The 15,674-nt window shown below is 24.5% G+C and overlaps 1 protein-coding gene across 6 annotated transcripts in view; it reads left to right on the top strand.

Moving 5' to 3' along the window:
• Positions 1 to 15,674, top strand: part of LOC112602328 (high affinity cAMP-specific 3',5'-cyclic phosphodiesterase 7A-like) — a 114,852-nt gene that overhangs the window by 92,654 nt on the left and 6,524 nt on the right. For all 6 annotated transcript variants that reach the window (XM_025350350.1, XM_025350352.1, XM_025350349.1 and 3 more), the window contains 6 exons: positions 2,088 to 2,151; positions 3,474 to 3,569; positions 8,720 to 8,820; positions 12,890 to 13,021; positions 13,170 to 13,340; positions 14,852 to 15,092. In XM_025350350.1, the coding sequence (XP_025206135.1) occupies positions 2,088 to 2,151; positions 3,474 to 3,569; positions 8,720 to 8,820; positions 12,890 to 13,021; positions 13,170 to 13,340; positions 14,852 to 15,092 (805 nt within the window). The remainder of the gene's footprint in view (positions 1 to 2,087; positions 2,152 to 3,473; positions 3,570 to 8,719; positions 8,821 to 12,889; positions 13,022 to 13,169; positions 13,341 to 14,851; positions 15,093 to 15,674) is intronic.

Genomic DNA, 15,674 nt, shown 5'->3' with positions numbered 1-15,674 from the left:
CTCAAATTACTCCTTCTTTAACAGAAAGAACTTATTTAATATTAGTTATAATTTATCCTTTTACTTCTAGAACCACATGAATTATTTACGAGTAATTTTTTTTTACTAACTTCATCCAATTTTATTGATACTATTATACATAACTAATAAATAGTATCAAATATTAATAATATTATTAAAATTTATTTCTGGATGACTGAATATATTGTCAACGTTTATGATTTAGGAATTCCAATCAAATAAAGTCCAATAGATCACATAATTTTTCCTAAAATAAATGTAATTTATAAAAAAAATTTTTTTTAATACTTCATTATATTATGCCATGTTTCAACCGCTAAATTATTTTGGTTTATAAAGTTCCATTTTAACTCTCTAATTATCAACAGTTGATCAGAAGTTATAAACACTATATTTGAAATACTATAACTTTTTATTAATTCATTTTGTATATATGCATATATTGTAAAAGTTTTATAAAATATTCTTGAAACATAAGTATTACAAATAAATGCAAATATAAATTTTCGTACTTATATTAAAAAGTAAATGAAATATTTACTGTCAAATATTTGAATTACTTAATCGTTTGTAGAAAATGAACTGAAATAAAAAAAAAATGATTATGCTTTTATTTGTTTATATGCGACCTTTGGTAATAATGTTAGAAAATGGCGTATTTTAATATTAGATAATTTTAAAACAAATAAATACGTCATATAATATATAAAAATATAGATGGTGTTGACTTTCATGTGTCTTCGTAATGAAAACTTATTTTTAACTTATTTCTTTAACTATTTCTTTCGGTATTCGATTCATTAAAAATTTCCTTTCGTTCAATTTCTACATTTTTCAATTATGATAAATTGTTTGAACTTTTGACGCGATTGAAGTAGACATCTGAGCGAACTGGAATATTATAAACTTCTTTGAGCGGTTCACCCTTCAGTAACACTAAACAAAAGGGTCTGTACAATTTCTGTGCCAAAGTCTTAAGATTTTTTTTAGAACGGATAAAAAATAGAAAAAAAAAAGTGGGACAAATAAGATTTATAGACGCTATTCAGAGATTCCTGGATTGAAATTTAAAATTCCTTCAAAAACTTTTAACCATTTTTACTTATTTTCTGCGTCTACTCTGTGTCTTATGTCTTAGAGAACAATCGTTTTACAAAACCTTTGTGAACATCACTGAGCCATAAAGTAGACGATTATTTGTATTATTATAGTTATTATTTTTATCGTTTAAAAATATTGAAATATTTTAAAATCAATTGTGGTTAAAACGTTTTATATTACATAAGATCACAAAATTATTACGTCACAAATAAAAATTACCAACAATTTAAATGTATAGTTATAATAATGCTTATAATATTTAAATTATAAGTATAATATATACATTTATAATAATACATGAAATATAATATATATTATATAATATAGTACTTGTAATATGCACTTACCTACATTTACCTTATCTTCATTTGAAAGTAATTTTACGTCTAAATGTTATATGATTAAATTGGTGTATTATTACTGTATAATTTATTAACTATGACTGAATTAACGATTTAAGTATTTTTCTTTTTTTTTTTTTTTTGTAATATTCATATTATTTTATAGTTTTTGTAAAAAAACTGATTCAAAATGGTATATATTTTTATATTATATTTATTACTGACTATTAAGGTTAACTGTTAAAAAAAAAACAAAATTTACGTTACCAACATTACAGTAATCTTACGCATTTATTCAAAATATATAGTATACTATTTTTCCAACTTTATTACTTAAACGTTTCTTTAGTATTTCCAATTTGTTTTATTTTTAATATATTTTACTAGTGAAATATCTACAATCTTAAATTCAAAAAAACATTACGCAAATTATAACATTATATTTGTAAAGCTTTACTGATATTTTAATATTTGTTTATATTAATACAAATACTATTTTTATACATGTATTTCATACTCACGTAAGAGTTCTAAATTTTAAATGACACATTTAATATGATGTATAAGTTGTGTAATTTCTATATATTATTAACTGACATTTATGTTATTTTATTTTATTCACAGTGTGTGCTCAAGCACGTCTGGAAATGGCCGTTCAACGCTTTTGCATTAGACACAGCTACAGGGGGTAAGTAGAAAATACTGTTTTTCATATTTTCCTGTTAAAACATTTTTACTTACATTGTTAAAATATTTATGGAATATGGGTTTTGTTAATTTCATTGTATTTTCGCGGTGGTTACAAAAAAAAAAAAAACATTAATGCTCATCTCATGTCTTTTTTATTTTCATTCTTATAGACTTTGAATAATTAAACATACGTATCCAGGCCTAACATCTAGAAATTTGTAAAAAAAAAAATAAAATATCGGCGAGTAAATTGCTTTTTCAGAATTTAATGTAAATCTTGTGAAAGTTATTATCAAATATCTCATAAAAAAATTTTTAAATAGCTACTCCCACAAAAGAATACTTAAGTATTGGTCAAATTACCATAATTTACAAAATAGTTCTCAGTATTTGTAATTAATTTATTATCATATTACATTTTTTTAACATAACAATATATATACGTTTGTAATATTTGTATGTTAATAATATAGTTTTATGTTTGGTAGAGTCGTGTTCAATTGTAACGTTCAAAACATGTTTAGTCTAGAACCATCCCTCATGACTCGTTATAAGTATATTATGCCAATTTTTCATCGCAAAGTGTTTAGATAAACATTTGGAAATTGTTCCAAAACAATCCCATTGTGAATAATAGGAACTTAGTCGGCTCTTCACGCATTTAACGCCGTCATATACATTGTATTCACGTGAATATTCTACAATAACTAAACTGTGTATTTACCGTTTTCGAAATGTTCTATGCGACAACTGTTCAAACTAAAAATGTTATTACTGTGTGTCTGTGTGTAGTAATAACATTTTTTAATTATATTGTTATGTTAAATGTATTGCCATCATTCTTTTTTTATTTAATTTAATTTTTTGTTTTTGTGTAAATACATAATGCACAACACTTTCTCAAGGTAATGTAAATTAAAATAACAGTAAATGTACAAGTTTATAGCATTTGTTAAAAAAATAAAAACAACAACGATTTCAGTTTTTAGTAAAATAATCATTGTAAATAAAATGCGTAGTTTCTTAAAATAGTCTAATATCCTTACTCAGAAACTAAATTTTTTTTTATATAAATTTTAATAACAATATTGTTTTTTGTACTTTAAATGTATTGAATATCGAATTAGTCGATATTAGTCAGTAATTAATATTCAACAAACCCCTATTAATTTTTATAATGTTGAGTCCAATTTTATTATATATGAAAATTTAACACAGACATTAAAAGTTATACCTATTTAATCAACTTTTTTAAAAAATAAATTTGATGTTTTAGTCGTTTTTTTCATAGTTAAATATGTATTTTATTTATTTTTGTAGGAAGATCGCTTCCAGTACTTTGTGTTCATCTTTTCCATTGGTACGGTCTAATGGAACACTTCAAATTGGACGTGGTCCAAGTTTGGAAACTCTTTAGTAAGTAAAGCCTCCTGAGGCCCAACACGTATTTACACATTATCACTAGGTAGTTTAAGGTTATATTGACAGAAGTATATTATAAACAAAAAAAAATGGTGGGCTTTTGTGAAGATAAAACAAAATGTTCACTGTAGTGGACAATGGGCTTATAAAAATACAAAAATAATAAAATTAAGCTTGGACGCTAAAGCAGTTATCATAATTGTCTATTATAATGGACATTGGGTTTCAGGAGGTAAAAAAAAAAAATAAATAAAAAAATATTATTATTTTTATTATTATTTTTTATATAATACAATAAATTTATACAAAATTCATTATCACGTTATAAATATTAATTTAAAATCTTGTGTACTGACACAAAGCGTCTTTATAGTTTTAAAATTTGAGATTATATACTTACATGTATATTGTATTGCTTCGTGTTTTTACTTTATTATAGTATAATTTATATGTAGCTTAAATGTTTTCACAATATGCTATATTTTATTTTTGTCATAGAAATTATTTTCGCAATAGCATATAATTTGAAAATATATAAATGTTTGTTTTATATTATAAAAGAATATAATGGAATCATATGTGCATTGTGCAATAAAATAAAGTTAATTAAACTTATTAAAAGTTTTTTAAAGCTGTCACGATTTTTAATTACACGTAAAAATATGGGTTTTCAAAACTTTTTGTAAATTTAATTGCGTTTATTTAGTTTCACATATTATTTCTTTTTATTATTGCATTATATATAAATCAGAAAAACATTCATAAATATTTCATAAACTTAATAATAGTATAATAGTGTAGTGAAATGTATATATTTAAAAATAAATTAATATTCACGTATAAAAATAAAAATCATTAATTTTTTAGATTTTCTATAGTTATTTCGAAGGATTTATTGTTTTTAAAATGATTTTAAATTGTTTGGAAAATTATTTAAGTATATTTTTTTTCCATACCATGATGACGATAGATTATGAGACTTATGAATTCAAAAAATAGTCACATACCCGTATTTTTTATCTTCATACACATTCTTTTCGTAAACAAGTACTGTAAATAGTTTTTATCGCTTGATTTATTGAACCTTGCAGATACTAAGGATCAACAGTATCATGTATTTTTACACGTAGTCATGTGATACTTTTATAATCATTAATATAACTCTAAATTAGTATGATATATTTGTACAAAATCATTACATTTTGCTACCTATCAATATAGAATTAATTTAAGTTGACACTGCTTTTTACAAAATATAATTTTTTTTAAATTAGGTGTTTCCGAGATTGAAAAAAACTTTAAATATCTATATAATCGCACTTGACAATATACTGTGAATATTGGCAACCAACCATTCATTTTTTACACGAAACAAGTAATCATGAAAAAAATAAACAAGTACTATAGTTAATGGTGTTGCCAATTATATTAAAATATTTTCAACAACGTAAACCTTCGCTCACAGAAGTGACTGTTTTTTTGGATACACCTATGTATTATGCAGCAATTTCAATAATATAAGAATTTTCTCATACTTACATGTAACCATATTTAAAAAAAAATTAAGTGTTCATTAATATTGGTTAGTGAGCACACATTTAATATACTTATTCTATCACTTTTTTAGTGTTTGAAATATTGGTGCACTACCATTACTATCTTAATAACTTTTATTATTTTTGCAATACAGCGGTAATACTATTTATTTTAATATAACAACGACAATATTCTGTATACTATATATATTAAAACTGAAAACAATTTTATTTTATTTCGGTCAGTAAAAAGTCACTATTTTATTTAACTACCAATTACTGTTTATATTTTGATGGTGAACTATCAACATCTATTTATATTTATATTATGAAATTCAGTACCTTTTATGATTCGTACGCTTAAAGTACGTGCTTTTGTTGAGTTTTGATACCAATAATAAAATGGCATTATCAGCATTGTGTTTCATAAAATTTTCTCCATCATTGCGATTGGTCGTATTATTTCTATTAAATTTGTTGAATAGTATACATTTAAATATGATGTATTTAAAATTGATAAAAACAATAAAAAAAGTCTTGCACGTGTTTATTTTGTTTATAATTAGTTGATTTTTAAGAACTGCAGTATACAAATCATCATTATTTACAATAATATTCTCAGCAGAAATAACTTTCAAAAATTATAATATTTTATCAGATTTGTTTTCATACATTCTTTAGGCTGTATGACTTAACATTTGTCCGAACTGTATAAAATTAGACAATAATAAGTGTCGTCATTAAATGGCCTCGTTATGTTTCACTTATAATATATAGTTATAAAGGTAATTTCATACCGTTACGTTGTGCACAAAATTGTCTAAATTATATTTATATATAAGTTATATCAGTTGAAAATCAGTTCAATGAAATATGTGTATTGTAGGTCTTGACGTTATTTAAAAATATTTTTCTTTGGATTGAGAAAAAAAAATCAAAAAGTTGGTGGAAAAAATATAAGACCTCCTGGCGTGATATAGTTCTCAATTAAGGATGCCATATTTATGTTTTTTTTTTTTTTGTTAACATATTTTCATAGTTATTATTCATTAGGTAAGAATACCTATCTATTATTATTATTATTATTAATTTTTTTAAAAGATTCCTTAGAAATGTTACAATCAATACAAAATATTCTGCAAAATACATATCATACCTACGTTAAATATATTATTCAAATTATCTGTTCTTGTTTATTAATTTAGCTATTGATAAAGTTATCACGGGAGTTCCATTTAAAATACAAATATATTTCAGGCATTTATTCTAAATTATAATATTTATTCAATTTTTTTAATTTAAAAAAAGAACCCATTTATAATTTTATCGTCCAATTTAAATATTAATAAAGTATAAAATCTATATAAAATTGTATGGTTAAAAACGCACGTAATTGTGTAAATTATAAAATTACTCCTATATCGTATTATTCAGTAGGTAGTGAAGGATTTTATAATAATATTCTAATATAGTAAAAATGCACGTCTAGTGTATATAAATATTTTGATTTTTTCCTGGTATACCTGGGAGACCAAGTGACTTTTGACAAACCTGTACTTAATACGTGTCGATTTGAAAGCACAGACTATTATTGTTAACATTTTGAAACAATAATTATATTTAGCCAACAATCGATACCTGCAATTTTAAATAATTTATTTTTATGGTTCTTTGAAACTGATACTTTGTTTTATATCTAATAATGTCTTTGATCTGTTACGCTGTATTACAATTTATATACAACGTCTACACAATGTTTCTGGTATTTGTGTACTGCATTTTAATTTCCCATCGGTAGTTATGGCATTTATGTACATTCACATTTTTTACAAATTTTTTATCTAAAGACATCTATATTTTAGTAATAAAATTTTGGAATTTAGAACTAAAAAAAATACAAATTAAGTAGTCTTAGGTGTATAATAATATTACAATTTATATATATTTAATCGACTCTTTATCTTTACGACAACTACCTAATATATGGTTCTTAAATTATATTATTTTGTTTTTTGAAAATACAACATTTATTTGTTTATGCATATATGACATTGATTTTCATTGGCATGCTAGGAAAACATTCAAACATAAGTATAAGTTTTTTTTTTTTAACAACAATTACAATTCATTCATACAAAATGTATCGTAATCTTATGCTAGGCGTGAAATATTTATGAACAATATTGTTATGTAAATTATTGTTATTTTAGTTATTTAAATTAACCTTAGTTTATTATTGAAGCGTTTATTTTTAACACTCAACAAACATTTACTGCATATTAAAATATGTACTTAATGTCTTGAAATGAAATATATTAACTTAGAAATAACATTAACTAAAAATTGAAACCGATCGTTATTTATTACTATAATTATCCTAAGTGTTTGGGGTTACAATAATTTTTATATTTAAATTTATAAGTATTTTATTCGTGAAAAACTTCATCTCTTATTTTGTAAGTGTCCTCCTACCATTATGACATGCCACACGCATTTAGTATATTTAGTGTGCGATAGCATTTATCGTTCAACGTGTATATTATTATCTGCGACACTACATATTTAGGCGATATCTGATTATTATGCTAATACAATCTGGTCCTTGTTATTTTGGGTTCCACCGAGTTTATCGTATTTAATCCCAAGTTGGTGTTGGGAAAGTTTTAACGGAAAGATCACTTCGAGTACTATATAAAACGTTTGAAATTAAAAGTCAATAAAACTAGCTTGTTGAAGTATACATATGAAAGTAGGTACTAGATGACGATTACTGTTTGAATTTATAATTAAACCACGTTTTGCATATAATAACGTATTAGTATCTGTGTGAGAATTCATATTATAATTAATTTATTATTGTGTTCTAAATCGATTTTTTTTTTTTAAATGAACCACCTAAGATCTTTATTTTTTTTTTTAAGATTTAAATCTAACCGATGCATTGCGATTTAATATTTATATTTTAACGGCTAAAAAATATAAAAAATAAAAATAAATGGAAATTATTAAAATGTTATTTTAGGATATGATGTAAATAAGGAATTTACACAGAATTAAACTTATAAACGATCCTATTTATTTAAAATGTTCTTGTTACATAAACATAAAAGTACTCCGGAACGTGATATCCAAGGAAACAATTAACAAAGTTTTAATTTGAAAACACTTTCATTGATGTCTGAAATGAGTAGGTGTAGACTGTATGTACGTACTCAGCGTTTTTTTTTTTACTTTTTTTTTTTTTTTGTCATATTTACGGGTGAATATAAATGGTAATTTTTCAGTTAGTTTGTAAATTTTGTATAGATACTGTAGACATGTATAGTATTTGAAACCACGTACCTATCCCTTGAAAAATAAAATAAGCAAATTGACATTTTATCGCAGATTGTGAGTCTATAGTCTCTACAGCTATAAAAACGTACAAAAACTTAAATTGTTTAACATCTTCTCAAAAACATAGTATTATACTAATGGTATTAGAACATTATTATAATATATTATTATATACTTAAAATAAGTTATACAATCATAAATATCACGACAAAAATAAAACTCATTTATTGTCTAAGGTCTTTAAACGAGTATTTCTGCATTATTTGTTCACAGGTCTCATAGAAGAAGGGTACCACAGCACAAACCCGTATCACAATGCCATCCACGCTACCGACGTAACCCAGGCAATGCATTGTTTCCTGCAAGAAGACAAGGTTAGAAACACGTATTTGGTGTATACATTTATAACAATATTAAATGGGTTGTTGAATTTCATGATTTGTGCACTATAATATAGCTGAGTATATTCTACTATTATCTGTTATAGGCCATAATTAAGGTAACCGATTATTCGCAGTTGTCCCTTTTGTTTTAACCACAATTCAGGCATTTCGATTGTATTCCTTCGAATGCGTTTGTACATGTAATCATTAGTGTTTATAGTTGTCATAAGCAATGCTTAAATTTCGGAAGAAATTAATTTCCATTTTAGTAGGCATTAGTATTCATTATATATATATATATATATATGTGCATATTTTAATATTTAAAAATATGTAATTTAAGTGATAGTGACAAATTTTGATTTAAATAGAATAAAAAGTATAAGAACATCAGACTAGGGGAATTATTTTCTTGAAAAAAACGTCAATCTTTCAATAGTTTATCATTAACTAAAAAAGATAAACAGTTACATACGTTTGAAAGTTTTCACTTTAAGTATAATTCTTGTTTATTTTCATCCTATATGTATACAGTATGATATTGTTCCGTAATCGTTAATATAACAGCAATAGGAAGATTTTTGAATATAGTTTTATTCAACTACTATTGTATAAAAGTTGCGCGTGTATAATTTGTTTTATTTATCATTGAAACTTTATCTTTGGCATTCAAGATTCGACCATAATATAGCTTTTTATTTATGTATTGACTTTAAGCGTTTGAGTGCATAGAATACATAACGACCACATGTGCTTATGGCATTTAATAATTCACGAACCGTTTGACACTACATCAGATGACACTGCAGGGTAGTAATCCTAAAAATGTACTAACAGTACCAATATTTTGATAAAATATATACTATACGTTAACAATTTTTAATGAAAATATTGAATTATAATTAATTTTAAATTGATTATAGTGAATTATAAGCTTAAATATTAAAAGCTACTTATAAAATATGAGGTAACTCCTACAAAAATTTCAAAGCTGTGTTATAGTATTCAAATGGAATTTGATTTATATTAAAAACATTTCAGAAGTCAATATTTTTTAATTAATTTTCTTTCATGATATTAATTGTACTTTAAATATTTAAAAACACAATTATTTTGCTTAAAAGTATATAATATTCAAATAATAATATATTATTTTTACAGTATACATCATATTTTAATATATTTTTTTTTGTGAAAAAATAAGTGACTTTAGATAATACGCTAACTTTAGTTATTTAATATTACTTTAAATTAATAATTTTATAATTAATATGCATTTATATCTACATTTTTATTATTCAAACATTATGTAACAACATTTAATCGCTTTATACTATGTATATTATTATCATTAATATAATTGTTTGACGAGAAACCAAGTATTCCGGTTTTACGGCTATGATGGCCTCATGAGAATTAGAAAAAAACACTATCGTGTTTTATCCCTATTTATAATTAAATAATAATACATTGTTTGAAATCACAACAGCATTGTTGTAACTGGGGTTCATTCCGTTTGCATACATGTTCAAAGTTGCTTGATTATTCAGTTATCTGCAGTAATTTTTTTTTTTTTGTCATTTCCTTAGATATGGTATAATAATCATATTTTATTTGACCTCGTTACTCTTAAGAGGACGCCACACCCATGTGTGTTATCTCTGACTTACATACATACAACATGGCAAATTTTATGTTGTTAGCTTTAATATTAGAGTAAATTCATCTATTATCAAACTTCAATTTAATAATTTTATCTAGGCCATCTCATAGGCTTTTATTGATATTTTTAAAACTTTAAAATCCTCTTAGATCACTTTAAAATTATAATATTAATAAAAGCCTATGTGATGACTTAGATAAAATTCTTTCCTTAAGGTTTGGTAAAATAAGTAAAATTACTCTAATATTAAAGCTAATAACATAAAATGAATTCAGCTGAACGAAAATTTGCCATGTTGTATGTGTGTAAGACGGAGATAACACATACGGGCGTGGTATCCTCTTAATGTAGTATAACGTATATAGTACATACTTATTTTTTTATAAATATCTACATCAAAATCTATCCGTCGAAAATTGATATTATTTATAACATTTGGCTCTTCTGAAAGTAGCAAAAATTATAGGTTCGCAATACTCGTAAAAAGTTTGTATCGTAGATAATTTTTATACACATGTATAATGCATTGTTTGCATAAGTATTATTATAATTCCGTATCGTCGACAAAATGTATAAAAATAAAAGCTCCTATGTATTTTTAGAACACGTAGAACCAAAATCTTCCTTTATTATTGTTTATGTTGTTATTTTACTATTGTTATTATTGCTAAACTATATTGACAGGTTTAGTGCTGCTCGCAAAAGCCACACAATACGTGCTCGACCGAATTCAGAGCTAACGGTTTAAAAGTCTCGTGGTGTGCCAACGTCCCAAAATTATTTTTGACGTATCTCTATGTCGCATTATCGTCCGTTGTTATTATTTTAATATTTTTATTTCACTTTTAACCTTTGCGTGTTTAATTTTAGATAATGATTCGCTTGTAGACCTAAATATGAGTGCATAACATATATAGCACTGTTAACTGTAAAAATATTTTATTTTCCGCCATATAACGATTTAACTACACGTGACTGAATTGTTTTTATTACCTTTATCTTATTATTATTAATATAATTTTTTTAATCTATAAAATTGTTTGCAATTGCATTTTTTTTTTAACTTTATATAAATGTTTATCAATTCGAGAGTCAAACAATCGTGATCGTGTGTAAAAATATATAATGGCATTGAATTTTGGTATGAAGAAAATATAAATTACAAAAATAAATAGATGACTTGTTAGTAAAATGTGGATTTGTGTTGTACAAATGTTCATATCACATAATGCTTTAGTTAACCTATTTATGAAAATAAAAAATAAATACTATCAATTAAAATTATTATTCGGCGTTCATAATGACAAATTAATAACTAAAATCATTATTTCTATAAATGAAAAAAAAAATGTAGGTATCATCGGTATTTTTATTATTATTTGATAAATATTTAAATAATTAATAATAAAAAAATAAAATAATTACATGTTTAAACGAAACTTTGTGTTAAATTAAATGTAATATCTTAGTTAATTAGTATGAAAATATAAACTTAATGATGTGGCTTTCATGAATAATAATAACAACGATCGTAACAAAATAACGTAAAATTATTCATGTCAATCAAAAATTTCTTACAATGTATTGTTCTTAATTTATTTAATTCTTTTAAAACTAAAAAAATTGTTTATATTTCTATACTATTTAACTCAATACACATAAGCTTAATGTTTCGTTGTAGACTATACTGCATTCGTACAGTATTACAGTTTGTTAAAAAAAAAATCTTGAATACTCACGTATTGCATATTTAAATAAACACAAATTCAAGATAAGTACATTTGATTAGGTATCTTCGATAAATTATAATATCTCATATTATCCAGGGTGATAAATGTTAAATTGATACACACGTATAACGTAAAATATTAATCGACATGCAAAATGCGCGATATGATTAAAAAATAATATTTTTGTCTAAAAGCTTAAATATATATGGTTTTGTTTTACCATGTCCGATAATGTTTGAAAATCGTAATAATTCATTTAATGCGACGCTTAAGTCAAATTTGGCAATTTTTTGATTATTGCGTTGTCTATTATAACTGATATTTGCTGTGCAGTACTTAACTACATACTGTATTATCAAAATTATAAACCATCGTATCGCATTATTCCGTATCTTTAATTTACTATTAAATTTGAAAAAAACAATTAAACGTGTCGTGTAATATAGCCAATGTAGAAATGAGGATTATTTTTCTTTTCCTGAGTAGTTATTGTTTTAGGGTTTTACTTTATTTTTTTTTTTTTACGTTTTCACCGTTCTTTAAATAACTATTACAGTGTTTATTATTTTACTAAATATTATACGCGTTTTAAAATAATACAACACATAAAGTATTGTATCGGGTGTATTTATTAATTTTATTTTTTTATACTCCTTTATTTCTGCAGATCAAAAACTTCTTGACACCGCTTGAAATCATGGCGTCTCTTATAGCAGCTGTTGCTCACGATCTCGACCATCCAGGTGTCAATCAACCATTTCTTATCGCGACCAGTAACCATTTAGCCACTCTTTACGAGGTAATCTATTATATTATAATTGGATATTAAAGCATTTTACGGTATATTATTGTTATTTTCGAGCAATTAAAAACCGATATTTCGTGTTATCATAATATTTTATTTACTTATTGTTTACTAACTTTTTTTTTTCTGTTCATTAATTTAGAACACTTCGGTGCTAGAGAATCACCATTGGAGGTCGGCGATTGGCTGTCTGCTCGAAAGTCACGTAGCTGAGAAACTAAGTCCCATAAGACAAGACCTAGAGTCGCAAATAAGTTCACTGATCTTGGCCACGGATATTACAAGGCAACCAGAATTTTTGAAAAAATTCAACGTAAGTTTTCCTTAAAAGTGGGTTTATGTACATTTATGTGGGTGGGGATGAATGGGAAGATTACAATAATCTATTATAATATATAATATATTTACTTACCTTCCCAAGTTTAAGATCCATTGAGCCTTGGAACCATAGACGCTATTACTGACCCACTTTAAACTATCAAACTTCAACCCTTCTTACTTTAAAATATTTGAATTACTGCTAATGATGATTTTATATGAAAAAAATAAAATAATTACGACTAATAAAATAAAATAACCATGTAATATTATAGTATACACATTTATAAGTTATTTAAACAAAGATCGTCAAAAAAAAAAAAAAAGAAAGAAAGAAATTCGCCACGACCGTCGCTGTATAAAATCATAATTTAAAGTTTAACTCTAATATAAAATATTGCTACTTTATGCAAAAAACTCAAAAATACCTCGTATTAAAATTATTAATTGAATATTAAATTAATGATATTAATTTAATATGATAATACCACGCAGTAAGCATTACATTGTTTGAGACTCTTATAATCTCTAATTTCCAAACTCATATCATATTTTCATCAAATATCAATGTTATTTTGTAATTATTTTTATGATTTAAGTATGGATTTTTTTTTTAGCTCATACCACCTCTTCTCGTTCTTATCTCTGTGCTCTGTGGTTATATTATTATTTAGTATATATTTTTTGTATATGAAACACATTTGAAACGCACGAAAACTTTTTTTCACTTATATGATCTCGACTTTCCATGTTTAATTCATGAATTCCTTTTTCAAAATAGGACGAAAAAATACTTTTATTATTTTTTCCTACTATCTTTTTTGCCATAAAAATATTTAACATTCTTCAAGTATGAATATTTAATGTTTTTTCCAGATGCGTGTAAGTACGATGTATGTAATGTACAATATATATATATATATATATACATATATGTTCTTTTTTCGAATATCCAACTCAAACGTTGATATGATGTTGATAAGTTTTTTTGTGCTCAGTATTATTTTATATATCACCGTTTTAAGTTAAAGAAAATTAAGTAGTTTTTTTTAATCAGATAAATCTCTTGTTATTACTATTTGTTTTTTTCTTTTGATTGATTTCAAGTATATTTTTTAAATAATTATTTAACAAACAATGTATTTTAATTTATGTACTACATTTTAATTAAATATATTATTATTACAAAATTAAAATAAATATATTATACAATCAGTCATCATATTATTTGCTCAAAAAACTTTTCTAATATAATACAATAAAAAACAATAATTAAAGCTTGTTAAATGATTTCATTTTTATGAAATATTTGTGTCAGTTGTCATTAATATATAAAATATTGTAGGTATTTGTGTAAATTGTGTTTTCAAAACACTGCACAGTACACAATTCATTTTATGCTTTAAATTCAGCGCGTTTTAAAATAATTTTCTGACCTAACTGCCTATTAATGTGTATTGTATTATTCGTTCTTAACCATTTTATTTTTAATGAAATATTTAACAGGACTATCTGGAAAATGACGAATTGGACATGAAGGATCCAGAGTTGCGGCACTTCATACTACAGATAGCACTTAAGTGTGCTGACATATCGAACCCGTGCAGGCCGTGGGACGTGAGTCGCAAATGGAGTCTGAAGGTTTGCGACGAATTTTTCAGACAAGGCGACTACGAAAGGCAGTTGGGATTGCCAGTCACTGATATTTGTGATCGATACAACAATACGGTGCCAAAAATTCAAACTGGTACGTGAAATTTCCTGTAATGTTCATATCATGATTAGGGTTAGACCACGTATATAATACATAATATACAATAAACTTTTCATGTAGTTTGTATTATATTTTCATGATCTAAGAGTCTTTAAATAATTAATTATATTCATATTTTTATTAAAATTCAAGATAAACTCACGAATACCGAGGACTTATCTAATTGAAGAGTACTAAATATAATGACCAACAACCGAAAAAATAAAAGCGTTTTGTCTAAAAACAGCCATACCTATGTTTCATTACAGTATGTTTGTTTATATAAATGCACACGAAACGTATTTTTTTTTATTTTTCTATTTTTGAACACGGTTTTTATTTTTGGTTTATTCATAACTCATAGGATACACATTTAGTGTTTATTTTTCATTTGAGTATATTTGTGTATTATATATCGTCGAATTATTAAACCTCAATACGCACGTATATAACGTTAAACTGATTAAAAAGAACAGTAGGTATATTAAAAATTAATAAATTATTATGTATACAGTATTTAATGTTATTTAATTTAAAACAATTGAAGAACTAATACGTTTAAATCAGGTACTTATT

The sequence above is a fragment of the Melanaphis sacchari genome, unplaced genomic scaffold, assembly GCF_002803265.2.
Source record: "Melanaphis sacchari strain LSU unplaced genomic scaffold, SCAv2.0 Contig85_pilon_pilon, whole genome shotgun sequence".
NCBI lineage: Eukaryota > Metazoa > Arthropoda > Insecta > Hemiptera > Aphididae > Melanaphis > Melanaphis sacchari.
Note: the sequence above shows the minus strand (reverse complement) of the source record. Positions and strands in the feature narration are given on the sequence as shown.